Below are 27,782 nucleotides of genomic sequence, written 5' to 3'. Positions count from 1 at the left end.
TTAAAGAAAGCATCAGCTCCTGAATTAGCACGACTCTCCTCAAGTTTCCACATAGTCACCTGGTCTGAAACCAAGTGGAGAAACAGCTGTGCATGCTCCAAGGACCATTGATAGGTCAGTTCAATTCTTTCATGTTCTTCTGGGCCATTAACTATTTTCTGTCCATAGCAAATTGGTGAGGGCTCTGTTTTCACTTATTGTCCAATCTAGAAAACTCTCTATGGTCTGGGGAGGCTTAATCTTTGTCTTTCAAGTGTCTTCCACATGTATTTAAACATGGCAGCATAGATTTTTGCACTGTCTCACATCGATAGTAGAAATCCCAATTACCCTCCAATACAGAGTTAGATTTGACCCAGAACATTTTATAAAGCTTGGCAGAGGTTACTCCTTGCCTAGTTCTTAGACATTCCTTCTGTGGTGCTTTCAAGGGCCTTCCTCAACCCGAAAGCAATCAATAAAAGAAAAAATAGAAAAGAAAATCAATCTTCCCTTCTAGGAAGGAAAGTTTGACCCCTCTAATGCTCCCAGAATTTGTGGTGTCTCCTCATGAGGTTAAGGACCTGGGGTCAACACATTCTCCAGAGAAGAAAACAAATTCCATTGGCTTGGTGTTTGTAAAGCACCAGTGTATCATTGGCAGGGGTGAGTAGAGGACTTCCCCTCTCCCTTTCCTGATGAGGGGTTCCCCTGTTCTGGAATCAGCCAGGAATAAAGTATCACAACAAAGTAGACCAGAGGAAAAAAGGGCACTTACTGTCTCCCTCTTCCACTAAGGTCCCTTCTATGTCTGTTCTGGATCTATACTCACAAACTGGGTTTAATCCTGGAAAATTCCTCTGGGTCCCTGCCACAACAGCAGGCCTCTCCCCCCACCCCCATTACTTCAAAGAATCCCTATCATTACCTGAGGTGATCCAAATGGAGCTACAAACCCTTTTTGTCTAACAAAGGGATAAACCGGGCAGTTCTGAAAGAAAGAAGACAGGGTCAGGTAACTCCTGAATTTGTGGGTGGCTCCCCAAAGCTTTAAGCCCTTGGAGCTGGTTACTCCACTGGCAGAAAACCCATGTCTATGACCTTGTAAGTCTATAAGTCTCTCATAATAAGACAAACAATCGAAGTCTTCTTAAACGAATAAATAACCTTCAGGAACAATCAGAGTGTGTTCTAGGTGAAATATCAGGCACCCATCATTTAGGAATGCAGCATCCACACTGCTCATATTGGCTGTAACATGAGATGAGCTGTTGGGTAATCTTGCACAAATGGGTGCAATAATTCGACAAACGTGGAGACATAAGCATTCGTACAAATGCAAAGAACCTCAAAGGAACTGGGCTGACTTGTGGAGGGAATGTTTCAGGAAAACTGTCCAATGACAATGAAAAACAAGGAGAAAAAAATGCTGATTTTTTCTCAAATGGGTCCCAACAAACTAGGGCACCAAAGAAGGAGAGTTCTAGGTATAGATTTTCTCCAGGGAGCTACAGACTCTTCAGTGGCACCCCAATATATCCCAGAGAAAATCCCCAAGTGGAGCCTTCCTCTCTAGAGATATACCCCTCCAACTTTTTGTCATGATTTGCAGATAAGTTGGCTTTTTGAGCTGAGGAGGCTATTTTGGTTGTTGTTTCCTTTTCACAAGGAGATCAAGTATTTGCTAGTCAAGGCAGTTCCTGCATCTTTTGAACTCCTCACTGTGGCAACTGTATTTCAATGGCTAATTTTCGGCAAAAGGTGGTGATAATCATGGTCAATCTTGTAAAGCTGACCTAAAAAGCCTAGAAGACGCGGATCCCCTCTGTGCTGGAGAGGAGAGAATGGATAAACATTTGTTGGTGTAAATTGGGGGGGGGTGCTGATTCTATTGTGCATGAATCGGACGGGATGGAACATTGAGGTATCACCAAATGTCATTTAGTGAAGTTATGGCAACCGAACTCTCTTCCCATTTTTATCATTCTTCCAACTTAGTGTTGATTTTGTAGTGGGGAGTCTTTTAGCTCAGAGACATAATTCTGTGACAATTCTTTTATTAGTAACTTGGTAATGGTATATTACTATACAGTCAGTCTCAGTTTCTGTGATGTGGAGCACCTTTCTTCCAACTCTCTCCTCAAAGCAAATATTTGTCATTTCTCCTCTACACTGGATATATACAGAGTTTCTGAGTACAAGACTTTGAGCTCTTCTGTTTTTTTAAACCTGAAACATTTTCCAACAGATTTTCTTGTCATCTTTTTTTGTGCCGAGAACACCAAAAACAGAGAATATGGTGACTTGATTTGGAGGCTCTTGTTAAAGTCTTTGAAGGATTGATTTGCCTTTTCATTTTCCATGTTGAAGCTGAGGTTACAATGAGCTTCATGATGGTCCCTTTATGTTCATCCAGGATATAGCAAGGTGAAGTGGTCAAGGATCCCATGAAGCCATGTGGTATTGTGCCTTTGTGCTCCCAACAAAAGTCCATTTATATCTCCAGGAAGGAACTGAGTGCCATGTGTCTATTTAGGTGGAATTTTCTGATATCTTTAAGATTCCTTTAGAGTAAAAATTCAGTTCATCCAAGAGCATTTTAACTGAAAGATTGTGGAACAAAGAGCTTATACTATAGTTAGAAGAACAATATTTAAACTAATGTTTTTAATTTTATTTTTTTCCCAATGACATGTAGAGAGAGTTTTCAGCATTCAATTACTCTAAGATTTTGAGTTCCACATTTTTCTGCCTTCCTTTCTTTTTAGCTCCCTCCATATGACAGTGAGTAATCTGATAGAGGTGATATATGTTCAGTCATGTTAAACATATTTCCATATTACTCGTGAAAGAAAAATCAAAACAAATGGGAAAATACTACAAGAAAGAAAACACATAAAACAAATTTTTAAATGGTGAAAATACTGTGCTTTGATCTGTATACAGATTTCATAGTTCCTTCTCTGTAGGTGGATGGCATCTTCCATCACAAATCTTAAGCTAATGTTTTTTTTTCCAATGTTTACATGAATTCATCTTTCTATTACTATTTTATTTTAATATTATTTTATTTTTCCAATTACATATAAATATAGTTTTTCAACATTCATTTTTTCCTGTAAGATTTTGAGTTTCACATTGTTCTTTCCCTCCTTGCCTTCCCTTTCCCCCTGACAAAAAGAAATATAAAATAGGTTATGCATATATAACCTATATTAAACATATATCCATATTAACCATGTTGTGAAAGAAGAATCAAATATAAAAAGGAAAATAGCATGAGAGAAAAACATAAAACAAATTTTAAAAATGGAAAATTATAAGCTTTGATCTACATTCAAACTCCATAGTTCTTTCTCTAAATGTGGATGGAATTTTCCATCACAAGTCCTTTAAAACTGTCTTGATTATTATACTGCTGGGATGAGCAAGTCCATCATAGTTTATCATCACACAGTGTTGCTGTTAGTGTATATTATGTTCTTCCGATTCTGCCTTCTCCACTCAATATCAGTTCATGAAAATCTTTCTATGCTTTTCTGAAATTCATGATTTCTTACAGAACAATAGTATTCCATCATATTCATGTATCATATTTTGTTAAGCCATTCCCCAATGGATGGGCATCCCTTCAATTTCTAATTCTTCGCCACCACAAAAAGAGCTGCTATAAATATTTTTTATTTTTATTTTTTTATTTTTTTTTAGGTTTTCTACGAGGCAAATGGGGTTAAGTGGCTTGCCCAAGGCCACACAGGTAGGTAATTATTAAGTGTCTCAGACCGGATTTGAACCCAAGTACTCCTGACTCCAGGGTCGGTGCTTTATCCACTGCACCATCTAGCTGTTCCTATAAATATTTTTATACAGGGGTCTTTCCCCCTTCTTTATTATCTCTTTAGGAAACAGACCTAGTAGTGATGATGCTGTATCAAAGGGTACGTACAGTTTTATTGACTTTTGGGCATATTGCTCTCTGGAATGGTTGGATCAGTCCACAACTCCACCAGCAATGCATTAGTGTCCCACTTTTCCCACAGCCTCTCCAGCACTGATCATTTTCACCAGTCTGTTAGGTGTGAAATGTTTAAATTTGCATTTCTCTAATCAGTAATGATTTAGAGAATTTTTTTGTATGACTATAGACAGCCCTAATTTCTTCATCTGAAAATTGCCTGTTCTCTATATATTTTTAGAAATAAAACCTTTATCAGAAACACTAGATGTGAAAATTGTTCCCCAACTTTCTGTTTTCCTTCTAATCTTGAATTGGTTTTATTTGGGTAAAACCTTTTTAGTTTAATGCAATCAAAATTCTCCATTTTGCAATAATGTTCTCTATCTCTTGTTGACTATAAACTCTAAACTCCTCACTCCTCACCTCTCCATACACCTGACTCTTCCTTGTTCTCCTAATTTTTATGGTATCACACTTGATGTCTAAATCCTATACCCATTTTAACTTTATCTTGGTATACGGTGTGAGATGTCAGTCTATGTCTAACTTCTGCCATACTATTTTTCAGTTTTTCCAGCAGTTTTTATCAAATAATGAGTTCTTATCCTAGAAGCTGAAGTCTGGATGCTTTAAATGGGAGATTACTCTGGTCATTTACTACTACTGTTTCTTTTCTACCTAATCTATTCCACTGATCCAGCACTCTATTTCTAAGCCAGTACCAGACAGTTTTGATGACTGTCTATGAATCATATAGTTTTAGATCTTATACGGTTAGACCACCTTTCTTTGCATTCCCCCCCCCATTAATTTTCTTGATATTCTAGACCTTTTGTTGCTTCAGATAAATTTTGTTACTATTTTTTCTAGCTCTATAGAATAATTTTTTTGGTAGTCTGTTATGAAACTGAATAAGTAATTTAGATAGAATTGTGATTTTCATTATATTAACTCAGCCTACCAATGAGAAATTGACATTTTCCAATTGTTTAAAGTTGATTTTATTTGTGTAAAAAATGTTCTATAATTGTGTTTATATGGTTTCTGGGTAGACTGGCACATAGACTCCGGTTACTTTAAATGGAATTTCTTTCTATCTCTTGCTTTAGGTCTCTGTTCATATATAGAAATGTTAATTATTCATGTGGGCTTATTTTATATTCTCCAACTTTTGATAAAATTCCCAATTATTTCAAGTAGTTTTTTAGCTGATTTTCTAGAATTCTCTAAGTATACCATCATGTCATCTTCAAAGAGTGAGAATTTTGCTTCCTTATTGTTGATTCTAATTCCTTCAATTTCTTTTTCTTCTCTTATTGCTAAAGCTAATACTTCAACTTCAATATTGCAAAATATAGTGATAATGGGAATCCTTGTTTCACCCCTGCCCTTACTAGGAAGGCTTCATGCTTATCTCCATTACTTATGCTTGCTGATATTTTTAGATAGATATTGCTTATCATTTTAAGGAAAACCTGCTTTATAGCTAAGATCTCTAGTGTCTTTAATAGGAATGGGTGCCATAGTTTGTCAAAAGCTTTTCCGCATTTATTGAGATAATCTTGTGATTTCTGTTAATTTTATTATTGGTATGGTTGGTTTTGCTGATTGCTTTCCTGATATTGAATCATTCCTTCAATCATGGTGTATATTATACTGGATCCTAGTGTATTAACCTAGTAACTTGCTGCGAACTCTTAAATTTTTTGCATCAATATTCTTTAGGGAAATTGGTTTATAATTTTCTTTGTTTTATTTCTTTGTGGTTTAGGTATCAGCATTATGTTGATGTCATGAAAGGAATTTGACAGAGTTCTTTCTTTGTCTATTTTTTCAAATAGTTTATATAGAATCGGAATGAATTGTTTTTTAAATGTTTTGTAGAATTTAGTTGTAAATCTATCTGACCCTGGAGATTTTTTTCCCTGGGGAGTTCATTGATGACTTTTTTGATTTCATTTTCTGAAATGGAGTAATTGAAATATTTTATTTCCTCTTCTGTTAATTTGGAAGATTTTAGTAAATATTTATCTATTTCACTTATATTGTCAGTTTTTTGGGGCACACAGTTGGGCAAAATAGCTCTGAATTATTAATTTAATATCCTCCTTAATAGTAGTGAGTTTACCCTTTTCATTTTTGATAGTGGTGATTTGATTTTCTTTCTTTTTTTTAAAAATCAAATTAACCAAGGGTCTATCTATTTTTTTCATATAATCAACTCAGTTCTATTTGTTCAATTTTTAATTTTACTTTTAATTTTATTAATCTCTCCTTTGATTTTCAGAATTTCTAATTTGGTATTTAATTAGGGATTTTTAATTTGTTAACTTTCTAGATTTCTAGGATGCCCAATTTGCTGATTTTCTCTTTCTCTAATTTATTCATGTAAGCATTTAGAGAAATAAAATTTCCCCTACTAACTACTTTGTATGCATCCCACAAATTTTGGTATGATTATCATTATTGTGTTGGATGAAATTATTATTTCTATGATTTGTTGTTTGATCCATTCAGTTCTTCCCTCTTTCCTATTTTCCTTTCTCTTCTTCTCTTCCTTCTATCAGCTCCTCTGATCCCTTTCTTTACACTCCCACCACCCCCAGTTCCCTGTAAGGTAGTATAAATTTCTAAACCTAATTGGGAATGTATATTATTCTCTTTTGAACTAAATCTGTTAAGAGTAAGATTCACTCAATGCTCATTCCCTCCCTTTCCCCCCTCTACTGTAATAGTTCTTTTGTGCCTCTTCATTAGTGTCATTACCCTCTTTTGACTCTAACTTCTCCTGGTATAATCTTTTCTTCATGTCTTAATTGTTTTATACCTGTATTATACCCACATCCTCTAAGTATACTCCTTTCAACTGTCATAATAGCAACACAATTCTCAAGTTCCAAGTACCATCACATAATAATCAACTTATACCCACACCTTCTGCCTAAGTATACTCTTTTCAACTGTACTAATGGAACTACAGTTCTCAAGACTTGCAAGAATCATCACTTCTTAATCAATTTAAACCCACACTCCAAGTATGATCCTTTCAACTGTTCTAATAGAAATATAGTTCTTAAGAGTTACAAGTATTATCTTCCTGTGTAGGGATGTAAGCAATTTAGTCTTATTTACTACTTCTTTCTTTCCATTTACCTTTTTATGCATTTTGTGAGTCTTTTATTTGAAGATCAAATTTTTTCTGTTCAACTTTGGTCTTTTTATCAGATAAGTTTGAATTTTTCATGGTAATTGATTCTTGGTTGTAACCTGTTTCTTTGACCTCAGGCCCTCCAATTCTTTAATGTTGAAGCAAATAAGTTTGACATAATCCTGACTGTGGCTCCTTGGTATTTGAATTGTTTATTTTTGGCTGGTTGCAGTATATATTCTCTTTTAACTGATAATTCTGAAATTTGACTATAATGTTCCTTGGAGTTTTTATTTTGAGATTTTTTTTTTTAGGTTTTTACAAGGCAAATGGGGCAAATGGCTTGCCCAAGGCCACACAGCTAGGTAATTATTAAGTGTCTGAGACCGGATTTGAACCCAGGTACTCCTGACTCCAGGGCTTGTGCTTTATCCACTGCGCCACCTAGCCACCCCTATTTTGAGATTTCTTTCTGGAACTAATCATTGGATTCTTTCAAGGACTATTTTATCTTTTTGATCTTGGATATTTGGGCAGTTTTCCATGATAATTTCCTAAAAGATATTGTCCAGGTTCTTTTTTTTGATCATGGCTTTTAGGAAGACCAATAATTCATAAATGATCTCTCTTTTCTCAATTTTTCTTCTTCCTCTCTTCTTTGGTTTTAAAAATCCTTTTTGAAATTTCTCAAGGGGACTTTTGGATTTGAGACCAATTCATAATTCCCTTTTCAGTTTCACATGTGAGGCATTTTGTCACTGCTTTCCTGTTCTGAGATGATGCTTTGATCTTCTCTGTTTCGTTGTAGCTTTCTATGGTTAGTGCTGTTTTTATTTTATTTTTTAAATCATTGTAAAAGTTGCTCTTGGGGCCCAGGAAGTACAGCCCCAAGCTTTTTGTGGTGGCAGCTAGGGGTCTGCCTTTCCACACTGGCTTTTCAGGTGCTTGTGGTTTGCTCTTTGCATTTGGGTTAGCCCAACTGAGTCCTGCCTGTTGCACCAGCATTCCAGGCTTGAGGTATGCCTTCTGTGCCAGAGCTGGGGCCCCCTTGCTGGCCTGTTGAGTCTGAAGCCAGGTGTGCTGGTTCCTGATCTACACTGTGGCTTAGAGCCTCCCACTGACTTCACAGTTTCCCTGTCTATGTTGGGCTGTACTGTCCCTTTACCCATGTAAGTTCCTCCAGGATAGCTTTAACTAAAAAGTTGTTTCACTTTGTGTTTTTGTAGAATCTGTCATTTTAGGGTCTGTTCAGAGAATTCACTTAAAGCTATTTCAGAGGGAGATTGGGAAAAACTCCAGAAACTTCCTAGCTTCCTCCCAAAGCTAATGTTTTGAAATTTTACAAAATTATATCCTGAATGAAGAAATGGTAAATGGAATTCAGTTGCTATAACTAAATGAAGAATGAGGACTGGGTCCTTCTGTTGGGAAGGGTGAGCCTATAAGTCTCACTGCTTCCAGAGCAGTCCTTTTGGGTGCCAGCCAGCTGGGGCCATGAGGCCAATTACTAACAGAACTGAACATATGTAGAATCCCCTCAGGGAATCTTGAATGAGGTGATTCTGCTGTAAAAGATTGATGATTCTTCTGTGAAGTAACAGAGGCACAGATCTTCCATCAGTGAATGGCAACCTGAACACATAGTCTGTTGGTGGCATCAGGGCAGTGAGTTTTCAAGCCTCAATAAGAGCAGATATAGGGTGGCTTTGGTTCTTGTCTTTTATTATCAAAGAAGACCAAAGTGACATCACTCTGAGACAAATTACAGTGTGTGCAAATGTGGCTGATCAGCCCAATGCGAGCTAGGAATGCTCTGCCACAAATTGGGCATCAATAGTTCAATTGGGGTGTTTACTCTAAACCTTTGTATCTCATGTTTACTTTGAACTGCTTCAATTCTGTCTCCCTCATAGAGTACAGCACCCTCTCTGCTGGGCAGTGCTGTGCTAGTGTTTCCCATGTTGTACAATCAATTCTAAAATTCTTTTTTTTTTAAGATTTGCAAGGCAAACAGGGTTAAGTGGCTTGACCAAGGCCACATAGCTAGGTAATTATTAAGTGCTTGAGACTGGATTTGATCCCAGGTACTCCTGACTCCAAGGTCGGTGCTTTATACACTACGCTACCTAGCCACCCCCAATTCTAAAATTCTTAAGAGAAAACTTCAGGATATGTCAATATTGCTTCTTCTGACCCCATCGTGAGCACTTGCCCTGGGTGAGTTCTCTATAAAATAGATTTTTTCTGGGCAAGCTTACATCTGTCATTCTAATGTGTCCAGCCCATCATAGTTGCCCTCTCTATAGTAATGTTGGAATGCTCAGCAATTTAGCTGAGAAAAGGACCTTAGAGTCTGGGATTTTCTCTTGCCAGGTGATCTTCAGAACCTTCCTAAGACAATGTCAGTGGAAGCAATTCAGGTTCCTGACATGGCCCTGGTGGACTGTTCAGGTTTCACAGGCATATAGCAATGAGGTCAGCACAATGGCTCTGGAGACCTTCAGTTTGGTAGTTAGCTCCATACCTCTTCTCATAATTACCCAAATACTGAACTAGCTCTGGCAATGCAAGTGTCAACCTCATTGTCAATGTGTACCTGCCTGCAAAGGACACTGACATGGGAAGTGATGGCATCCACAGTACTCAAAACTTCTCCATTTGCTGTCATCGATGGTTCCACATATGGATGGTGTGGTGCTGGCTGATGGAGCACCTGGGCTTTCATGGTGTTCATTGCTAGAGCACAAGCAGCAGTGAATTGATCTATACTTTGTTGCATCTCAGTTTCAGAGGTTGCATTGAGGGCACAGTCATCTGCAAACAGAAGATCGTGAACCAACACTCCCTCCACTTTGGTCTTGATGTAGCATTTTCAAGTCAAAGAATTTATCATCAGTGCAGTAGCTGAACTTGAGGCCATGTTCATCCTCATTGAAAATTTTTGCTAACATGACTGAAAACCTCATGCTAAGAAGCATAAGAGCAAGGACACATCCTTGTTTCACTCCATTGGTGACTGGGAAATCCCGAGAGCATCATCCACTATTCAGAACCTGGGCATGCCTGCCATCATGAGACTGATGGACAATACTAATGAATTGATGAACTGGGAAACCAAATTTTGACATAATTTCCCATAAACCCTCACAACTGACAGCAGATCTACTAATATTATATACAGACCTCTTTTCTGTTCCTGGCATTTTCCTTGAGTTGTTGGACAGCAACCTCCATATTGACTGTCTCTCAACACTTTTTGAAACCACACTGGCTCTCAGGAGGTGAACAACTTCCAGGTGAAGGATCAACCTATTAAGAAGGACTCTGGCAGGAATCTTATCAGAAAAGATTAAAAGAGAAATACCCTTGTGATTGTCACAGGACAATTTATTCCTTTTATCTTTATAGAGATGGAGGATGAGGCATCCTTGAATTCCTGGGGGATGACCTCTTCATGCTATATAACCTGGAAAAATTTAGTCAACTTTTGGATGAGCAATGGACTCACCACCTTGTAGATCTCAGCTGGAAGAGAAACAGCACCAGGTGCTTTGCCACTTGAAAAGAGCCTAAAGGCATTCAAAGCTCTTCTTCAGTTGAAGTTAGTGACAGATTGATTTCAGATTGACTGAGGCAATGGTTTTTGCTTTGATTGATTGATGACAGTCTGTGAAGAACACTATGGAAGCATCCACCCCATCTCTCTAGGATCATGTCCCTGTTGCTGATCAATGTGGATCCATCAGCACTGAGTAGTTGAGATGCACCACAAGTCTTTGGCTCATAGATAGCCTTCAGGGCATCATTAAAGCACTTTGGATTGTTACTGCCTGCATAAAACTGAATTTCCTCTGCCTTCTTCCTGACCATGAGTCCTGCATCTCTCTAGGCTTCACTTGCACTTTATTTTTGGTGGAATGAACTGTTACCTTCTTAGAAATGCTAGTAAACCCTATGGAGTTCTCGTTTTTCATTTAGTAGCTTCTGCATTTCCCCATCATTTTGACCAAATCAGCCTTGATGTTTATGAGTGTTCTGAGCCAGATGAGCAAGGTTCTGAACACCCAAACTCTGAAAGCTGCCCATTGTATGGTGGCTCAGTTTTCCCTCCAAGTTAGCAACAAATTGTTCCTGCTCAGAGAGGCACTCTCATCTCTTGATATGGTGGGTGGAATGTCATTGGCTGGGGTATTCCTGGACTATGCTAAGAAGCTTCAAGATTGCTGTTAGGAAGTCATGAGCCTCAGTCAGATGCTGGGAAATGGAGAAACCAACTATGACATAAAGTAAATAGCCCTGAAGCCTCTCTCTGTTTGGCCCATCAAAGTAGTGTAAAGTATACACCACACACACACACACACACACACACACACACACACACACACTCTTACTCTCTGATGGCTACGGAAATGCAATTAACTCAACAGGGAATTAGGAGGGAATGAGGAGAGGAGAGAAGAGGGCATCCAACCATGGGAAATCGTATTCATTTGTGCATGAGGGTCGAGTGATTTTGAATGAGAAGTAATGATTCTATTATTTGACTTTTTTTGTGTTACTTTGCTCTTTTCTCCCAATTATAGCCTTTGCTGGACTTAATGGAGGCTTTCTAACTAAGCCTCTAACTAACTAAGGAACTGATGAGATTTCCAGAAGGAAAGGGATACCCACATTACATATATGCCATAATGACCAGGAAGAGTTGGACAAACAGTAAGCAGAGTCTGAAAGACTGGGTTAAATCTGACCTTGAATCTAGCTCGCTGTGTTAGCTGTGACCCTGGGCAAGTCCATTCATATCCTCAAGGTTCAGTTTCTTAGCTGTAAAATGGAGAGTAGCCTATCTTCCTGCTAGGGTTGAGATGATGTTTGAAAAGTGCCTAAGGTGGGTCAGCTACTATTATCCTCATTTTTTGTGGTTGTCTGTGTCTTTAGAAAGGCCTCCCCATTACTGAGAGAAGCATAGAAATACCATCCCCTCTACAGGGGAGTTGGCTAACCCTCCAAACAAACCCTCTCTTCTGTTTACCCCCACCCGGGACAGCTCCAAGGGCTTTCTCATCTCACCAGTGTTGGAACTTGCTTTCTTTCTTCCTTGACTTTTCAGCAGGACTGATCACGTAAAAATAGCAGCCTTCCATGAAGCCCTGTCAGAGACGCCTTGGCTTTCTGGGAAGCAGTCCTGACCGATATCCAAGAGCGATGCCTTTCTTAGCACTGGCACAGAGTGAGCAGGGACATGCCTGGAGCTTGGGAAGAGTATTGCCTAACACCGTATGGGGCTCCATTGGAGAGGGAAAAGGGCAGGGGACACCAAGATAGTGGCTCTTGCCAAGAGCTGACTACAAGATCCTCTTGCCCTGAGTGTCTTCCAACAAATCTTTTAAGTTAGCCAGAAATTGGCAGATGCCCTGAAAATTATGTTTCCTTTTGAGGAGGTTGGTGGCAGCTTGGAGCAAAGGAGGCCAGGCTGAGTGCACTCTTCACACATGGTCAGCAAAAGTGGGAAGACCTGCTTGGATTACCTTGGTCTGTAGCCATGGGATCAATGATTGCTTCATTGGATGGCTGAATTTATGACTGGCTTCCTGTGAGCAGCCCATCCATGGAATTCCAGACAGGGCAGGTGATGAGCATGGGAGCTGCCTGCCCTTGGACCTGATGTCTCAGTGGTTGATGCCCATGCCGATTGTGCATGAGGAGACCTGAGAGATATCCTTGGCACATGGCTAGGCCATTCCCTCCTCTGCATCCAGAGGGCCCACTATCTTTGGGAATGCACACTCTTCTGGAAGAGGTCAACCTAATTGCAGGTTTGAGTTTAGTCTGGACTAAGGATCAGCTGCGCTTGGGCAAAGAGCCAGAGGTTGTGGAGATGAACTGGATGTTCAGTTATCCTGGGCAGCTCTAAGCCCAGAACCTGTCCTGAGTGCCTTAGGCCTCGGGAGATTTTCAGAGATGTCTTTCACAGATGACCACATCTCTGCAGCCCCAGATATGATGGGCAAGGTTAGAATAAAAGAACATCTCATGGGGGCTGCTGCCTGTTGATCCTGAATTATTAATTCCTAGATAGCTACAGGCTGCCACCAGGGAGACACTTTGCTGACCCCCACAATGGTTATATTAAGGGAGGCACCAAGGAGAGCTGGCCCCTGGTGCTGCCAGGGTTCAGGAGCTGTTCAGGTCCTCCCAGGGGCAGATGATCTTTTTGAAAGGGGCTGCTGGCTCATGAATCCCTTCATCCCTAATGGTTTTCTTCTAAATTTGCCCTGTCACCTAGCTCTGGCACAGAGCATGGAGTATAGATTTGGAGTCAGGAAGAAATGGGTTCAAATCCTGTCTTAGACTTACTGTTGGTCATTGCTTAAGTCCCTTCATGCCCCTGAGCATGAGTTCATGGGGGTCCTTCCAACTTTAATATATATGTGTGTGTGTGTGTGTGTGTGTGTGTTAAATTGTCCGGACACCTCTGGACGCTCTGTCTCCTTAGAGACCCTCAGCACAGAGCCCAGTGCCCTGGATGGGCTTGAGGCATTCAGGTCACTTCCCCAGGAGCTGCCTTTTTTGAGCCACAGGGTACAGAAAACCACCTGAGTGGGGCCTTGATCCTGGCCTTGTCCCTGGCTCCTGCTTTCACATCCTGCTTCTCTCCTCTCCTTTTCCCCTCATCAGGATTCCCACCTACTCCCTGCCCCCACCCCACCCTCCAGCCCTCTTCCCCTCCTCTCCTGCGCTTGCCCTGAGCTCCCTTCTCCTTGTGGCCTTCTCTTTCCTTTTGGCCACATTCCTGGTCTCTTGGGGAAGTTCCTGTTCTTTCGACTTGTTCTTCCTCCCCTGCTGGTGCCCCAGAGAGATGAGGGAACCTGCCCCCTACCCTGGCACGGGCTGGGTAGCTGTCTCTGGGCGCTGTCTCCTGGCTTCCCTGGACTACTTCAAGTTCCCGCCCTCTGAGTTTCCCATCACCCTCGGGTTTCATTTCCGGAAAGGGGCCCCAAACCCCAGCCCTCCACCCCGGGGGCCACCCGGCTCTGCCCAGTTTTAGTGAACATTGGGCAGAAGAACCTAGAGGCCAAGCCCCTGTCTCTGTCTCTGCCTCAGGGGCCCCCTCGCTCTGGGGGTCTTCTGGCCTCAAGCCCTGTGCTTCTGGGGAGCCTTGGCTCTCCCGGACCCCCCAGTGCTTGGCAGCTCTAGGCCCTGGCTCCCCCCCACCCCCGGCCCACTGCAGGACCCGGGGGGGGGGGAGAGGTAGGGTCCCCCAGAGAGGAGGGAGCACCCGCTGCTCCCCTCCCCTTCCTCTCCCGGGCAGAGTGAAAGTGAAAGCACAACTGCAGCCGGGCCAGGAGCCAGGGCGGGGGAGCCGGGCATGGGGGAGCCGGGCCTGGGGGAGCCGGGCCTGGGGGAGCCGGGCCTGGGGGAGCCGAGCCTGGGGGAGCCGGGCCAGGAGAGGGCCTGGGGGAGCCGGGGCCGGGCGGACAGGCTGCGAATCACCGGGGCCTCCTGCGGGGCCCAACCCTCCCCCTCCGGAGCCCATGGGCGCCCCGGGCCCGCGGGCCCTGCTTCTCCTCTGCTGCCTGGGGGCCACCTGGGCCGGTGAGCTCGGCTACGGGGGGAAAGGGGCCGGGGAGGCCGGGCCGGGCAGTGTGTGAGACACGCGAGGGTGTGCGGGGTGGGGTGTGCGTGTGTGTGTGTGTGTGTGTGTGTGTGTGTGTGTGTGTGTCTGTGTGTGCCTGTGTGTGTGTGTGTGTGTGTCTCTGTGTGTGTGTGTGTCTGTGTGTGTGTCTGTGTGTCTCTGTGTGTGTGTGTCTGTGTGTGTGTGTGTGTCTGTGTGTGTGTGTGTGTGTCTGTGTGTGTGTGTGTGTGTGTCTGTGTGTGTGTCTGTGTGTGTGTGTCTCTGTGTGTGTGTGTCTGTGTGTGTGTCTGTGTGTGTGTGCCTGTGTGCCTGTGTGCCTGTGTGTGTGTGTCTCTGTGTGTGTGTGTCTGTGTGTCTGTGTGTGTGTGTCTGTGTGTGTGTGTGTGTGTGTGTGTGTGTGTGTGTGTGTGTGTGTGTGTGTGTGTCTCTGTGTGTGTCTGTGTGTGTGTGTCTGTGTGTGTGTCTGTGTGTGTCTGTGTGTGTGTGTGTGTGTGTGTGTGTGTGTGTGTGTGTGTGTCTGGCAGGACCTGACTTACTGGAAGCAGGTGGGGCGCCCTGGGGAGGGTGGGGGCAGTGCCCTCGGCTTTCAGGCGGGACTGGGCTGGGTCCAGGGAAAGACCCAGGTAGAGTTGGGGGAGGGGCAGGGCCAGGGCCGGGCAGGCCCCCGCGTGGGTGGATGCCCCCTCCCCCCCCACCTTGAGGGTGAATGCTGGAGGAGGCCCTTCTTGGGAAGCTCCCCAGGGCTCCCCCAGGGAAGCCCAGCCTTCCCTCCTCTCCCTCTCCCCTCCCCCTGCCCTTCCCTCTTGGGGTACCACTGAGAGCACGGGGGTCAGCCAGGCCAACAGCCCTAAGGGTGAGAGCGGGTGGGGAAGCCTTGTCAGTAGAGCTGAGAAGACCAGGAGGGGCGGGGGGGGGCGGGGGGCCAGGAGGGGCAGGGCCTCTGATGCCAGGCTCTATACTTGGCCCCAGAGATAACGGAGCCGCTAGCTTTGGTGGAGATGGGGGACTGGGCTGCAGGAGGCTGGCCTTTCCTCTGCAGAGCTGGATGAGCCTGGGGAGCTCCGCAGAGGGGTTGATCTGATCCTGGACTGCAGCTTGGTCATAGAGGATGGGCCCGGCGGCTGGGGCATCATGGCCAGCAAGTCCGATGTCATTCCTGCCATCCTAGTGTTGAAGCAAGTGTTGGTCCCGGATGACGGCACGCTGGATGCCTTCACTGACTTCCAAGGGGTCCCCGCTGCCACCCAAGACACCCCCATTGCTTTTGAGGCCTCTGGTGAGGGCTCCGGGACCCCTGCTCCTCCCCTGTCCCACCTCTCCTTAACCCCAGCCTGTCCAATCCTGCTCAGGTCTTCCAACCTCCCCCTCCCTCCACCTTCCCAGGGTGTCCCCATGTCAGCCCCCCCTCCCAGTCATTGGTTCTTGGCCTTCCTCTCCTCCAGTGGAACAGGTGCAGCTTCCTCAGGCTGAGGTCTTGCTCCATGCCTCCTGCCAAGGGAAGGTGGTGACCTGTGAGCTCTCTCACCTCAACCACGTTGGGCAAGAGGATGCTTCCCAGGATGTGGCCTACTTCATTAGCACCATTCATGTGTCCGGGGGAGAGTTCAGCATCTCCATGGTGATCAGGACGCTTGGAAGGGCCCGGGAGGGGGCTCCTTTGCATCCCCAGCTGCACCTGCCCCTGTCCCCCCGGGGGACAGTGCTAGCTTCAGGTGAGGCAGCTTCAGTGTGCAGGAGTCAGTGGCTTTCATACCTGCCACCTGCGTCTGTAGGCCAGGGAAGGCACTGGCCCCATGGCATCTCAGCCCAGCCTTGCTGGCATCAGCCAGGCCTCCAGCTTACCCAGCTGGTGTTTGTAGAACTCTGAGCTCGGGGGCCCATCCCAGTCTTGTCCAGGTGGGCTCTCTGCTTCCCTTGCCTTTCCCTGGTGGGCCTCTGATGAGCAGAATCCTAGGTTTCCCTTGGTCAGAGCTTGTGTATGGGGCAGTACCCAGCTTGGCAATAAGTGTCCACATAGGAAGTCCCCTAGATCTGGCCAGTCCAGGTCACTGTCCCCAGCAGGTCTCAGAAGGAGGCCAAAGCCTCCTTCAGGCCTCCTTGACTTCATCCTTTGTTCTCTTGTTCATCTGCTGGGTTTCTTGTGCTAAATGAGAACCCTTGTGCCCTCCCACACCCCATGGGCATAGCCAGGCAGTGAACACAGTCTCCCCCTCCCCCCAGGCTGCTAGAAGCTGTGGCCCCCAGACATTCAGATCACCTTTTTCCCCTCCCACAGTGGAGTTCCAGGTGATGACCCAGAAGCCATCTGTGCAAGCTTCCATCGGGGCCTCTGTCTTCCTGCACTGCATCTTCTCCTTAAGCCCTGGCTCTGGCCCATTTCACATTGAATGGAGGCGGCAGTACCAAGGCCAGGGCCAGAGAGTGTATACCTGGGCCACAGGGCACGGGCAGGCTCTGCGAGAGGGGGCCTGGCTGGAGTCCAGGGCCCTGCTGGAGTCTGGGAATGCCTCCCTCACCTTGCCAGGTCTGACCTTGAGGGATGAAGGAACCTACATTTGTCAAATCTCCACTCCCCGGCACCAAGTTCAGCAGATCATTCACCTCAGCATCGTGGGTGAGACTGGAGACCCTGGCTAGGGGCTGGACTTGAGGTTCCCCTGTCTCCCAAAAGCAGACTGGGAAATGCCCTTAGAAAGTGTAGGTCAGAGCTGGCTAGGTGGTGCAGTGGATAGAGCACTGGCCCTGGAGTCAGGAGTACCTGGGTTCAAATCTGGCCTCAGACACTAATTACCTATCTGTGTGACCTTGGGCAAACCACTTAACTCCATTTGCCTTGCAAAAACCTACAACCCCCCCCCCCCCAAGAAAATAAAAGCAAGTGTAGGTTAATGCCTAGGCAGCCAGGTATACCACAGCCTCACCTGTCAGGTAGACCCATCCTCACCTGCCAGTTATCCCAGTCAAACAAGGAGAAGGAAGCATAGTTCAGTCTCCTTAAATCCCTTCCAGCCTGAGGTAGGCAGATTTAATCTAAGATCTGTCTCCCCTTGACTTCTTCCCTTCAGAGACCCCTAAAGTGCGGCTGTACTTGGTGAGTGAGACTCTGCCCCCCACTCTCTTCTGCACTATTGCTGGTTACTACCCCTTGGATGTGACTGTCATCTGGCACCGGGAAGAGCCAGGAGGTGCCCCCACCCCAGCCTCTGATGCCTACTTCTCCAGCCACCGCCGGAGCAGTGTGGGCACCTATAGCCTCTCCTCTTCTCTGAGGGCAGAGCCTGGCCCCAAGGGAGCCACCTACAGATGCCAGGTCTCCCACGTCTCCCTGACTGACCCCATCATTTCGGAGATCTGGGTTGCCCCTCCAGGTACAGAAGGATTCCAGTCTCACCACTCTGTCCTTTTTCCTTAGGCCTTGTCATTGGTACCCTTGGTGCCCCCAACATGGGGACTCTTCCTCCTCTATCTCTTCTAAGCTCTGTCTTCTTGGTTCCATCTCTTTCCTGGGACTCTCCTGCTACTGTTTTCCCTTCAAGGCCCAGGAATACATTGCATAAAGACTAGGCTTGGGGAACCATCATCTCTCCTACAAAGATAATGATTGGGCAGGGGATATTCCGAGTCAGCTCTCCTCAACTCTTCTTCCTCTCATCTGCAGAAAAAGGAACACCCCTAGGCTTCTTTATTGCCACTGGCCTATTCTTTCTTACTCTTTTGTTCCTGGGTCTCCGGAGATGCTAAAGGAAGAACTAGAGCCTTCTACTGCGCCTTGGTAAGCCTCCAATGGATCGCACTCCAGTGACCAGACCCTCTCTCTCACTAACTCCCGCCATTTGGATTTCACTTTCCAGCAGATGCCCAATCCCTTACCCTCCTCTTATTGTGTTTTATTTTCCTAGTCACCATCTGGACCCCAGGAGTCAAGGATTCCAAAAGCCACCTTGCCTAACCTGAAGTGATTTTCTTCAAAGTAGAACCGATCTTTGCTCAGAGACCTCCAGTGAGAGGGAATTCATTCTCCCCAAAGAGCCAACATGCTCTACACTAGGACAACTCTCCTTGAGGGGAACTTTTCCTCATACCAATTCTAGATTTGACTTTTTACAACTTCCCTTCAGTTGTACCTGATTTGGTCCTTACTCCCCCTTACACCTGGCAGTCCTTCAGATGGTTTAAGACAGCTCTCATGTTCCCTTTCCTCCCTGCTTCAGTTAGCTTCCCAGATACAAGTGGGAAAGGCCTAGCTAGATGACATCATCTGGTTTGGGTAGGGTACCAAGCCTGAGTTCAACCCCATGTGCTCCTCCAGGGACTCAGGTTTCATGTAGGGTCCATTCATATTGCAGAGTGGATTCTTTTTTAGGATTCTTGGACAGTCAATGCCAGTGACTTCTGAATTCCCTTTCCAAATCTGGAATTCTCTGACCTTCAGCTGGCATCATCTATAGGTTTCTCCCTATCCTAGATGCCCTCTTTCTCTAGCTTATTAATGACCTTCCTAAAATGTGGATAGACCCACAATGCTCCAGGGTAAGCTCTGATGAGGGAGGCAAAACCTAGCTGGGCTACCTCCCTTATCCTGTATACCTACCTGACCTTAGAGAGTGTAGCCCCAAATGGTACTACCATTCTTTGGTTGCCATTTCACACAATTAACTCATATTGAGTTTTTAATCCACTAAAATTTCAGATGTTTTTTAGAGAAATTACCTTTCTCCCTTGTACTTGTGAAGTGTCCTTCTCAGATTCAACTGTAAGATTTTACATTGATGCTCATCAAGTTTCATTTGATTATTTTGGATTTGGAGCATTGCTAGTGTATGTTCTCTGCATCCTATTCATAGTACTTTCAAAGAACTGATCAGGGAGGGGGCCTGAGGAAGGGGTAGAGAAAAGCTACCAGATGGCTAAAGATTCTGAATTTCATCCTGAGGCCTACACTGTAGATCTGAGAGACAGTCAGTGGTGGGGGCAGGACAGAGTGACCAATGAACGAAGGTAGATTTTGAATTGGAAAGTGCCAAGGGCAGGAAAAGGTGGGAAAAGGGAGCAGAGCAGAGGACGAGAAACATGAGAAATGGGAGAAAGAATGGAGGAAATGATGGAGTCCTCCTCTCACCAAACTCAAATCTATTTTAGTAAAAATGACTGTCTTACCCTGACTTTCTTGGTGTCACTGTCACTGGTTATTTCATCCAAGTCTTCAGAGGGAAGGGATTGGGGGACACACCCTTGTTCTTGCCTCCCTTATCCTGATCATCTCAACTGGGTTCCAAACTCCCAAGTGAAGCTTGGACCACAGCTAACCTGAAGATGGTTGAAGGGAATAAAGGCTTGGCTACCACATCTTGCAATGAAGTCCAAGGTGGCATTAGGTTTTTTGTTTCTAATTTTAGAGCACCATATTCTAATGGGGCTACACACTGAACTTGCAAGTCACTAAAACGCCCAGATCTTTTTCAAGTAACTCCTGTCTATCAATGCCAACCCATTTTATAGTTGTGAGTTGATCATTTAAAGCCAATTATAAGATTTTTCCTTATTTTCATTCATATTAGGATTTAGCCCAAATTTCTAGGGTGTCAGGATCTTTTGGGGTTTCAGAATGTTGGTCCCACTATTAGCTAACTTTTCTTATTTTCTGTCATCTTTTAAACAGGGCTGGGTCAAGTGCAGTTCCTTGGGTTACTATTAAACACTGCCTATATGTCTAAACACTGGGCCTTTTTTTTGGACACAGCTACCAAAGTGAGGGAAGTCCTTGCCTTCCCTTATAGTAAACATATTCAAGTGGCAAAGCTTCAAAACATGGGGGAGGATGACCAGAGCCTGGAAGTCCCAGAGACCGGGGCCAGAGGGCCCAGATTGATGTGACTGACCTCCCCTTTCCAGAAAGGTGGTGTTGATTTAACGATTCTAGCTAGAGATTCTGGAGATGGCTTGTGTGTGGCTGGAACCAGATGGTCACATTGACCTGTCCCTGGTCAGGACAACATGACCTCAGGGGCAGAGTTCCACCCTGAGCAGCTTCGCTCCTTCAGGGTCTGAGAACTCTTCTCCCTTGGTGACTTGGGATTCCCTCGGGACACCTTTTTTGGTCTAGCTGTTCCATCAGATCCAATTTTTCCATCTCACCTCTCTCTCCAGACTGGATTCTCTTGTCTTTGTTGAAAACCAGAAAGTTGCTGCTCTTCTCCAATCCTTCTGCATGGCTCCAGGCCTCCACACTCTTCCAAGGCCATGCTCCATGGCTCAGCAATCCCATTGGCTAATTCTTTCAACTCATTCAATCCAGGGCATTCCATCCAGCTGACTCAGACTGCTAAAGACAGTTAGATGCTTTCATGCCTTCCCTCTATTTCTAGGGCTGTCCAGATTATTTAGAACAAGTAACAACATTGATAAGAGTTCAGTTTTGGGACAGAGGTGGGGATATGCAACTGTTTCTAGCCCTTCAGGTGGACCACCCAGGCCACACAAAACTGGACTGAGGTGCCTTTTCCTCTCATTTGCCATTAAACATGTGCTTTTAACTTCTGTTGGCTTTCTAATCCCCTGAGGTTTTTTTTTTTAGGTTTTTGTAAGGCAAATGGGGTTAAGTGGCTTGCCCAAGGCCACACAGCTAGGTAATTATTAAGTGTCCGAGACTGGATTTGAACCCAGGTACTCCTGACTCCAAGGCTGGTGCTTTATCCACTACGCCACCTAGCCATCCCTTCCCTGAATTTTTTAAAGATTAAGTATTACTTTAGGGAAATGTTGAAACATTAACACTCTTAAAGAATCCAGTTCAATTGTTATACTCAAAATCAAACTATTAAGAATATTTTAGGGTTATTGGGTGTGAGGGGCTGGACATTTCATGAATCATTAAAGCCCCCAATCAAAAGGGATAAACCACATCATACCAAAAAGGCTGAAATGAAAAAGAACCACAAGAACAGACAAATTATTGCTTCAAAACAGCCCAATGAATGCTAATACAAACAAATGCCTTCAAACAGAACTGGCAGCTGGAGGACTGATAGTGTTTCCTTCAGTGTGGTATAAGCTTTTGGAAGTTGGAAGACTATTGAGGGGACAAGCAACTGCTAACAACAAACTGTTGCTATGAAGAAAAAAAGTATGTCATGGGTAAGACCATCCAAAGAAAGACTGGAGTACTGAAGATTGGAAAAGGATAGATTTTTACTGATGAAATCTATGTCAAAACTGTTGAATGGACCCATAAGTCAGAGGTCATTGTATCAAAACCATCTTCTGCTGTGTGTTTGAGGCAGCTAGGTGGTTCAGTGAAGGGAGCAGAGAATACGTAGTCAGCAAAACCTTAAATGCTCAGGAGCTGTGTGGCCTTGGACAAGTCACATTACCTTTTCAGCTTCAGTTCCCTATAAAATAGGATAAGGGTAGAAACTGCCTAGTGAAGTTATTGTGAGGATCAAATAAATGAATATGTAAAATTGCTTTCTTTGAATATCTTAAAGAGTTTTATGACTGTTAGCTATTACTATGATTATGATTATGATTTTCAGAAGTCTGAATGAACCTATGAAATCTGGACATTTTCCTAAGACAGCAAAACATTAATTTCCAAAAGTTTTTAGTGGATATTTTTATTTCCAGTGAACCTGGAAGGCTTGTTTCCATTGAGAAATTATGACTTCTGGTAAATAAATGGATATACTGGGACACAGACTTTGGAAATGGAATTCTGTAACATAGCCTTGTATCATGAAGATCCACCTCATAGTAGGTTAAGAAATTGATCCAAGGGATATATATATATATATATATATATATATATATATATATATATATACACACACACATATACACACACACACACACACACACACACACACACACATATATATATATATATATATATATATATATATATATATATATATAGTCTGATTTAAACTCCATTAAAGGGGCAGCTGGGTGGTACAGTGGATAGACCACTGGCTCTTGAGTTAGAAGGACTTGAGTTCAAATGTGACCTCAGACATTTGATGCCTACTAACTGTGACTTTGGACAAGTCATTTAACCCCAATGACTTGCAGAAAAGATAAACTCCATTGAAAACCTATGCGCTCAAATGAGAGGTAGACATATTGTCTATTCAAGCTGTAATAAGAGTTTGGTTTCCTGATGAAGGATGAAAGACTTGTGGCAGACTGTAGGCCTTCCATGCCCTTCTATGAAACGAGTGACTGAGTACATTCTTTAGAGATGTAAAAAGTTTAAGAATGAAGTCAATCTCTTAAATCATTTTGCTTTATCCAGGCTAATTTCTAATATCATTGTATTTGATATTTCTGTTTCCAACTAATCATTCAGGTTCTGTTTTTCTCAACTAGTAACTGTTTTTGGAAAAGAGTGGAAAAGCAAAGGAAAAGGGAGTGGTTCCATCTTCTTAGTGTAACTGACTCCATCTCTGGATTACAGACTTTCTCTATGGCTGTCTTCCATGTTCAGAATGTCTTCCTCTGTTCTGATGACTGACCTCCCTGGCCTTCTTAAAGTCCCAAATAAAAATTCCACCTTCTAGAGGTGAAACTTCAAACTTCTTTCTCTTTCCCCTCTTTTTATTATTTATTTTTCTCAATTACATATAAAAATTCTTAATATTCCTTTTTAAAAATTTTTCATTTTCTCTCTTTACCCTCCCCCCTCCTTGAGAAGGCAAGCAATTTTATATAGATTATACACATGTAGCACATGCAAAACATATTTCCATATGTTTTTTTAATACTGAAAGAAATCATCTAAAGAAATAGATTTGCATGTATAGGACCATCACCAACTATGATACATTTGAAGATTGAACAAAGAGGATGAAGCAAGGTGAGCAACATTCATATGTACACAAAACACCCTCATAATGTGGCACCATCCAGTCCCTCTTATTTCCATTGCAGATATGCTTATTTTATGTATTTATCTGTATTTTGTCTTCTCTTTGAGGGAGGGGCTATCTTTTGCCACTTTTCTTTCCCCAGTAATTAGCCTGGCATAGAGTTCTGCCCCTTGTTTAAGTTCTCTCTTGATTTCTCTGTTTGTCTCTATCTCTCTTCCTATCTCTGTCTCTGCCTGTCTTTATCCTCTCTCTCTCTCTCTCTCTCTCTCTCTCTCTCTCTCTCTCTCTCTCTCTCTTTCTCTCTTTTTATCTCTTGTCTCTGTTTCTGTCTCTGGTTTTCTTTTTTTCTCCAACAAAGTTAAAACACAGTTGTTTCTTCACCAGCCTCATTTTGAGCTTTACTGTTCCTGACACCATCAGACAATAAACATTTATTAAATACCTACTGTGTGCCTGCTCTCAAGATGGTGTCACATTATAAGGGTGTTTGTGTGTGTATATGAATGTTGCTTCCATTGTTCACCCTTGCTGATTCATCCTCTTTGTGGTCTTCAAATGTATCATAGTTAGTGATGGTCCTATTTCTTTAGATGATTTCTTTCAGCATAAAAACTATATTTAACTTCTTTATCAGAAACTCTGTTGTTTTTTGTGGTTTTTTATTACAAGGCAATGGGGTTAAGTGATTCACCCAAGGTCACACAGCTAGGTAATTATTAGCTGTCTGAGGCTGGATTTGAACTTGGGTCCTCCTGACTTCTGGGCCAGTGCTCTATCCACTACACCACCTAGCTGCCCCTCATTGGGTTTTTTTTTTTTTTTTGGTTTTCAGAAACTCTAAAGTGTAGTACTCATTTCCTTGTTAGGTTCTTACCATTTCCACCCCAGAAATTAATTCCTTCTTGTTGGTTAGATTCAGTACCATCGTCAGAGTTTCCCTGGTGGAAGAAACTAGTGCTCCAAGAATGAAATCATTAGCTGCCTATTCAGCTACCAGTGCTTCAAGCTAGGACTTTGGCAATTCATCATTCCTTTCTTCCATGTGAGCTGCAGAGTATTCAGATGCTTTTGTTTCTATTTCTGCCTTGCTTGATTTTTACCTAAATGCTTTGCACCATTCTCTTTCTCTCTAACTGAAGAATTTGCTCATTTGAGCAGACCTTCTTAATATACAACACTGTTCCATCAGCACCTAGCCCTCCTGATCTTTTTTTGGGAATAAGACATGCCCTTCCAGAGTAACATCCTAGTTATGATCCCAATCCACCAAAACTTAGTGATATTTATTATATAAAGTCATATTTTCCGCCTTCCATTTGGAAAGTTCCTTTCTTAGATTCTGCTCCCTATCCATTTTGAGGAGTCTCTATCACTTTTCTCTATGCTATTTAGATGGGTAGGTGGGTGTCCATAGGTAGTTTCCTGTTCAGTTAGAAACTTTTAGATTATATTTATAAGGTGTTGCACAAATTGATTCTTGCCAGCTCTTGTAAGGAATCCTCCTTCCCTGACCAGGAGAATGACATGCAAATTCTTAGACACCGTCTAGTTTACTTCTGAAACTAAACTTTCCCTTCTAATTCTCTTACTGTTGATTGACTACAGTGATGAAAACATCACCCCTAAGATCTTTAATTTCTTGCCCAATCTATGGGAATGGTTTCAGTTTTATCATCTACAAAATGAAAATGGTGGTTTCAGGTTCTCTTGGTTTCAGTTTTATCATCTACAAAATGAGAATCTTGGGTAAATGATATCTATGGTTCTTTTTGGTTCCCCAAACTGTGTATGCTCCTGCTGATCTTATTAAGTGGGTAGAGCAGGTATAATCACTCTGATTTTGTTGATGAGACAATAAAGTGTTCCGTATTAGACAAAATGGAATGATTCTCCTGACTAAGACAGTATGTGTATTCACACAGAATGCCTGGGGCTCTTGGAAATAAGTTCTTGGGGTTGCTTGCTGCTGGATTCATTAGGTGGGAGGAAATAGATTGTGTTACCTTTAGAGCTGGCTGTTAATGTGACTTGGCTTCCGTGAAGATATAAAACACCAGAGCATCCTATGTTGACTCATCAGTGAATCTGAGTGACTAAGTACTTGGTTTTCTCCACAGGAAGATTGTCTCATTGGCCTCCCCCCCCAATAAAGTCAGTGACCTATTCCTGTTGCTGAACATCAGCATTGTATGACTAGTCCATTGAGCTCCCAATAATATTCAAAGGCAGGGCAGCTAGGTGATGCAGTGGATAGAGCACTGGCCTTAGAATCAGGAGTATGGGAGTTTGAATCCAACCTCAGCCACATGCTAAGAACTAGCTGTGTGGCCTTGAGCAAGTCACTTAACTCTGATTGCCTCATCCAGGGCTATCTCAAGTCATCATGATTCATATCTGACCCCTGGACTCAGATGGCTCTGGAGGAGAAAGTGAGACTAGTGACTTAGCACAGCACCTCCTCATAAAATCCAATTTATATTCTTGTGATGGCATCACCTCACCAGAAGCCATGGTCTTCTTCAATCATCATCATCATCATCATCATGACCAACAATCAAATGTGGAGGGGAAATTTGTCTGAAAAAACACCCAATTGCAATCAGTAATGACTGTCAAAGTGGCTCCCTCTGAAAAGAGGGACATAGATGCAGCTAGTTAGGAATGTGGGGCGGTCAGGGAGAGGATTTTTAAATCTTTGGGACTGTTTGTGAATGAAGCTGCTTCAAAGGCAGTCTGCGAAGTTCAACGGAAATATTGTTTTGAGAGGAGATTCACCAATAAATTCCATGACTTCCAAAATGTGTTCTTACAAGCAGATGAAGCTCAAGAACTATAATGTACCTTAGAAGTCAAATTTCCACATTTTATAGTTAAGGGAATGAAGTTCCGAGAGTCATATAGTCACAAAGTCCCATAATTAATTCATGGAAGAGTCAGTATCAAGACCTAAAATGATGAAAAACCATCTCAACAACAGGATAGTCTAAAAAGCAAGTCATCTGCTTTTGGAGAGCAGTGAGATCCTGGTCACTGGAGGTCTTCAAACTGGAGGTTGGATTAGGAATGTTGAGATATATTCTGAGGAGGTTCAGCTTTCTGACTTTCCTTTGATCTCTAAGGTTCTGAGGTTCTAGGTCTTAAGGTGCTACCCTTTCCCAAAGGGAATTTCATTTTATTGTTGGATTCTTTAAGATGGAGAAACTTCCAAAGACCAAAGCAATGAGCAATCAATTAATGGCAAATATTCATTGTCTCTGAGATGCCAGGAACTATACAAGTGCTGAGATACAGAAAAAAGTGAAAACTACAGTACCTGTCCTTGAGGAAAGTTGATGCTTTGTCCTTTGTTTTCCAAGAGGATCATGACTTTGGGAAGGTATTTGTCATGTAAATGAGGGAGAGCTGTTGTAGTTCATTCTCTCCTCTGGTGTCATTTGGATCTAGTGGTCAGGTATAGATCAAGACAATTGGAGATGACCCTGGAGGCAGTGGGAGACCTTGGTCTTTTTTTTTTTTAAGATTTTATTTGAGTTTTGAGTTTTATAATTTTTCTCCCAATCTTACTTCTCTCACCCCACCCCACCCCCACGGAAAGCAATCTGTCAGTCTTTATTTTGTTTTCATGTTGTACATTGATCCAAATTGAGTGTGATGAGAGAGAAATCACATCCTTAAGGAAGAAAAAAACCCTTTGATTCTCTTTCTGGTGATTGTGCCTCCCTCTTAGGAACATTTCTCTTTCTAATCTGCAAATGTCAAGTTGCTCCTGAAGGTCTGACATCAACTTCTACTTGTTTGGATACTATGGTGAATATAGAGAATATTTTTTGGAAAAATTTGAAACATGTGAATTGAATAATTGAAATAGGATTTCCTACTTGAAGTAGGATTGGCCAGTATAGTATGACTTCAGAGTGGCCCTTTCCCTTCCTTAGTGGCATCTTCTCTGCCACAGTGGTTACTGGTGGTTCCTACCCAGTATCCTTGGAACCTTGGTGCTCTTCAAAGGATTAGCTGCCTATTTCAGAAGGGAAGGTGTTGGTGCTTGGTGACTACAGGAATTTAGAAGACAAGAGCTTGCTGTTCGAGATTCTTTTCTATTTGTATATTTAATGGGGGAACTAAATTGGACAGTGGTTTAGAGCACTGGTCCTAAAGTCAAGAGGCCCTGAGTTCAAATTTGACCTCAGATATATTTCA

General features: G+C 43.2%; 1 protein-coding gene across 2 annotated transcripts; it reads left to right on the top strand.

The window, feature by feature from the left end:
• TAPBPL (TAP binding protein like) lies at window positions 1-22,427 on the top strand. 2 transcript variants are annotated; one of them, XM_074199332.1, is made up of 8 exons: window positions 1-114; window positions 3,688-3,736; window positions 15,758-15,994; window positions 16,161-16,430; window positions 16,994-17,332; window positions 17,784-18,086; window positions 18,377-18,490; window positions 18,618-22,426. In XM_074199332.1, the coding sequence occupies exons 3-7, from the start codon at window positions 15,850-15,852 to the stop codon at window positions 18,457-18,459; spliced, it is 1,140 nt and encodes a 379-aa protein (XP_074055433.1). In that variant the 5' UTR covers window positions 1-114; window positions 3,688-3,736; window positions 15,758-15,849; the 3' UTR covers window positions 18,460-18,490; window positions 18,618-22,426. The 2 variants fall into 2 exon arrangements, with proteins under 2 accessions (XP_074055433.1, XP_074055432.1); XM_074199331.1 differs by lacking the exons at window positions 1-114; window positions 3,688-3,736 and adding an exon at window positions 14,594-14,678 and having other exon boundaries at window positions 18,618-22,427.
• The last annotated feature ends 5,355 nt before the right edge of the window (window positions 22,428-27,782 follow it).

The sequence above is a fragment of the Macrotis lagotis genome, chromosome 8 (genome assembly GCF_037893015.1).
Source record: "Macrotis lagotis isolate mMagLag1 chromosome 8, bilby.v1.9.chrom.fasta, whole genome shotgun sequence".
NCBI lineage: Eukaryota > Metazoa > Chordata > Mammalia > Peramelemorphia > Peramelidae > Macrotis > Macrotis lagotis.
Note: the sequence above shows the minus strand (reverse complement) of the source record. Positions and strands in the feature narration are given on the sequence as shown.

What these genes read in the sequence shown, in the direction of transcription:
- TAPBPL (XM_074199331.1), top strand. Translation starts at nt 14,618, where the DNA reads ATGGGCGCCCCGGGCCCGCGGGCCCTGCTTCTCCTCTGCTGCCTGGGG. An exon ending in GGGGACAGTGCTAGCTTCAG is followed by an intron (nt 16,431 to 16,993) that starts GTGAGGCAGCTT and finishes CCCCTCCCACAG; the next exon opens with TGGAGTTCCAGGTGATGACC. An exon ending in GATCTGGGTTGCCCCTCCAG is followed by an intron (nt 18,087 to 18,376) that starts GTACAGAAGGAT and finishes TCTCATCTGCAG; the next exon opens with AAAAAGGAACACCCCTAGGC.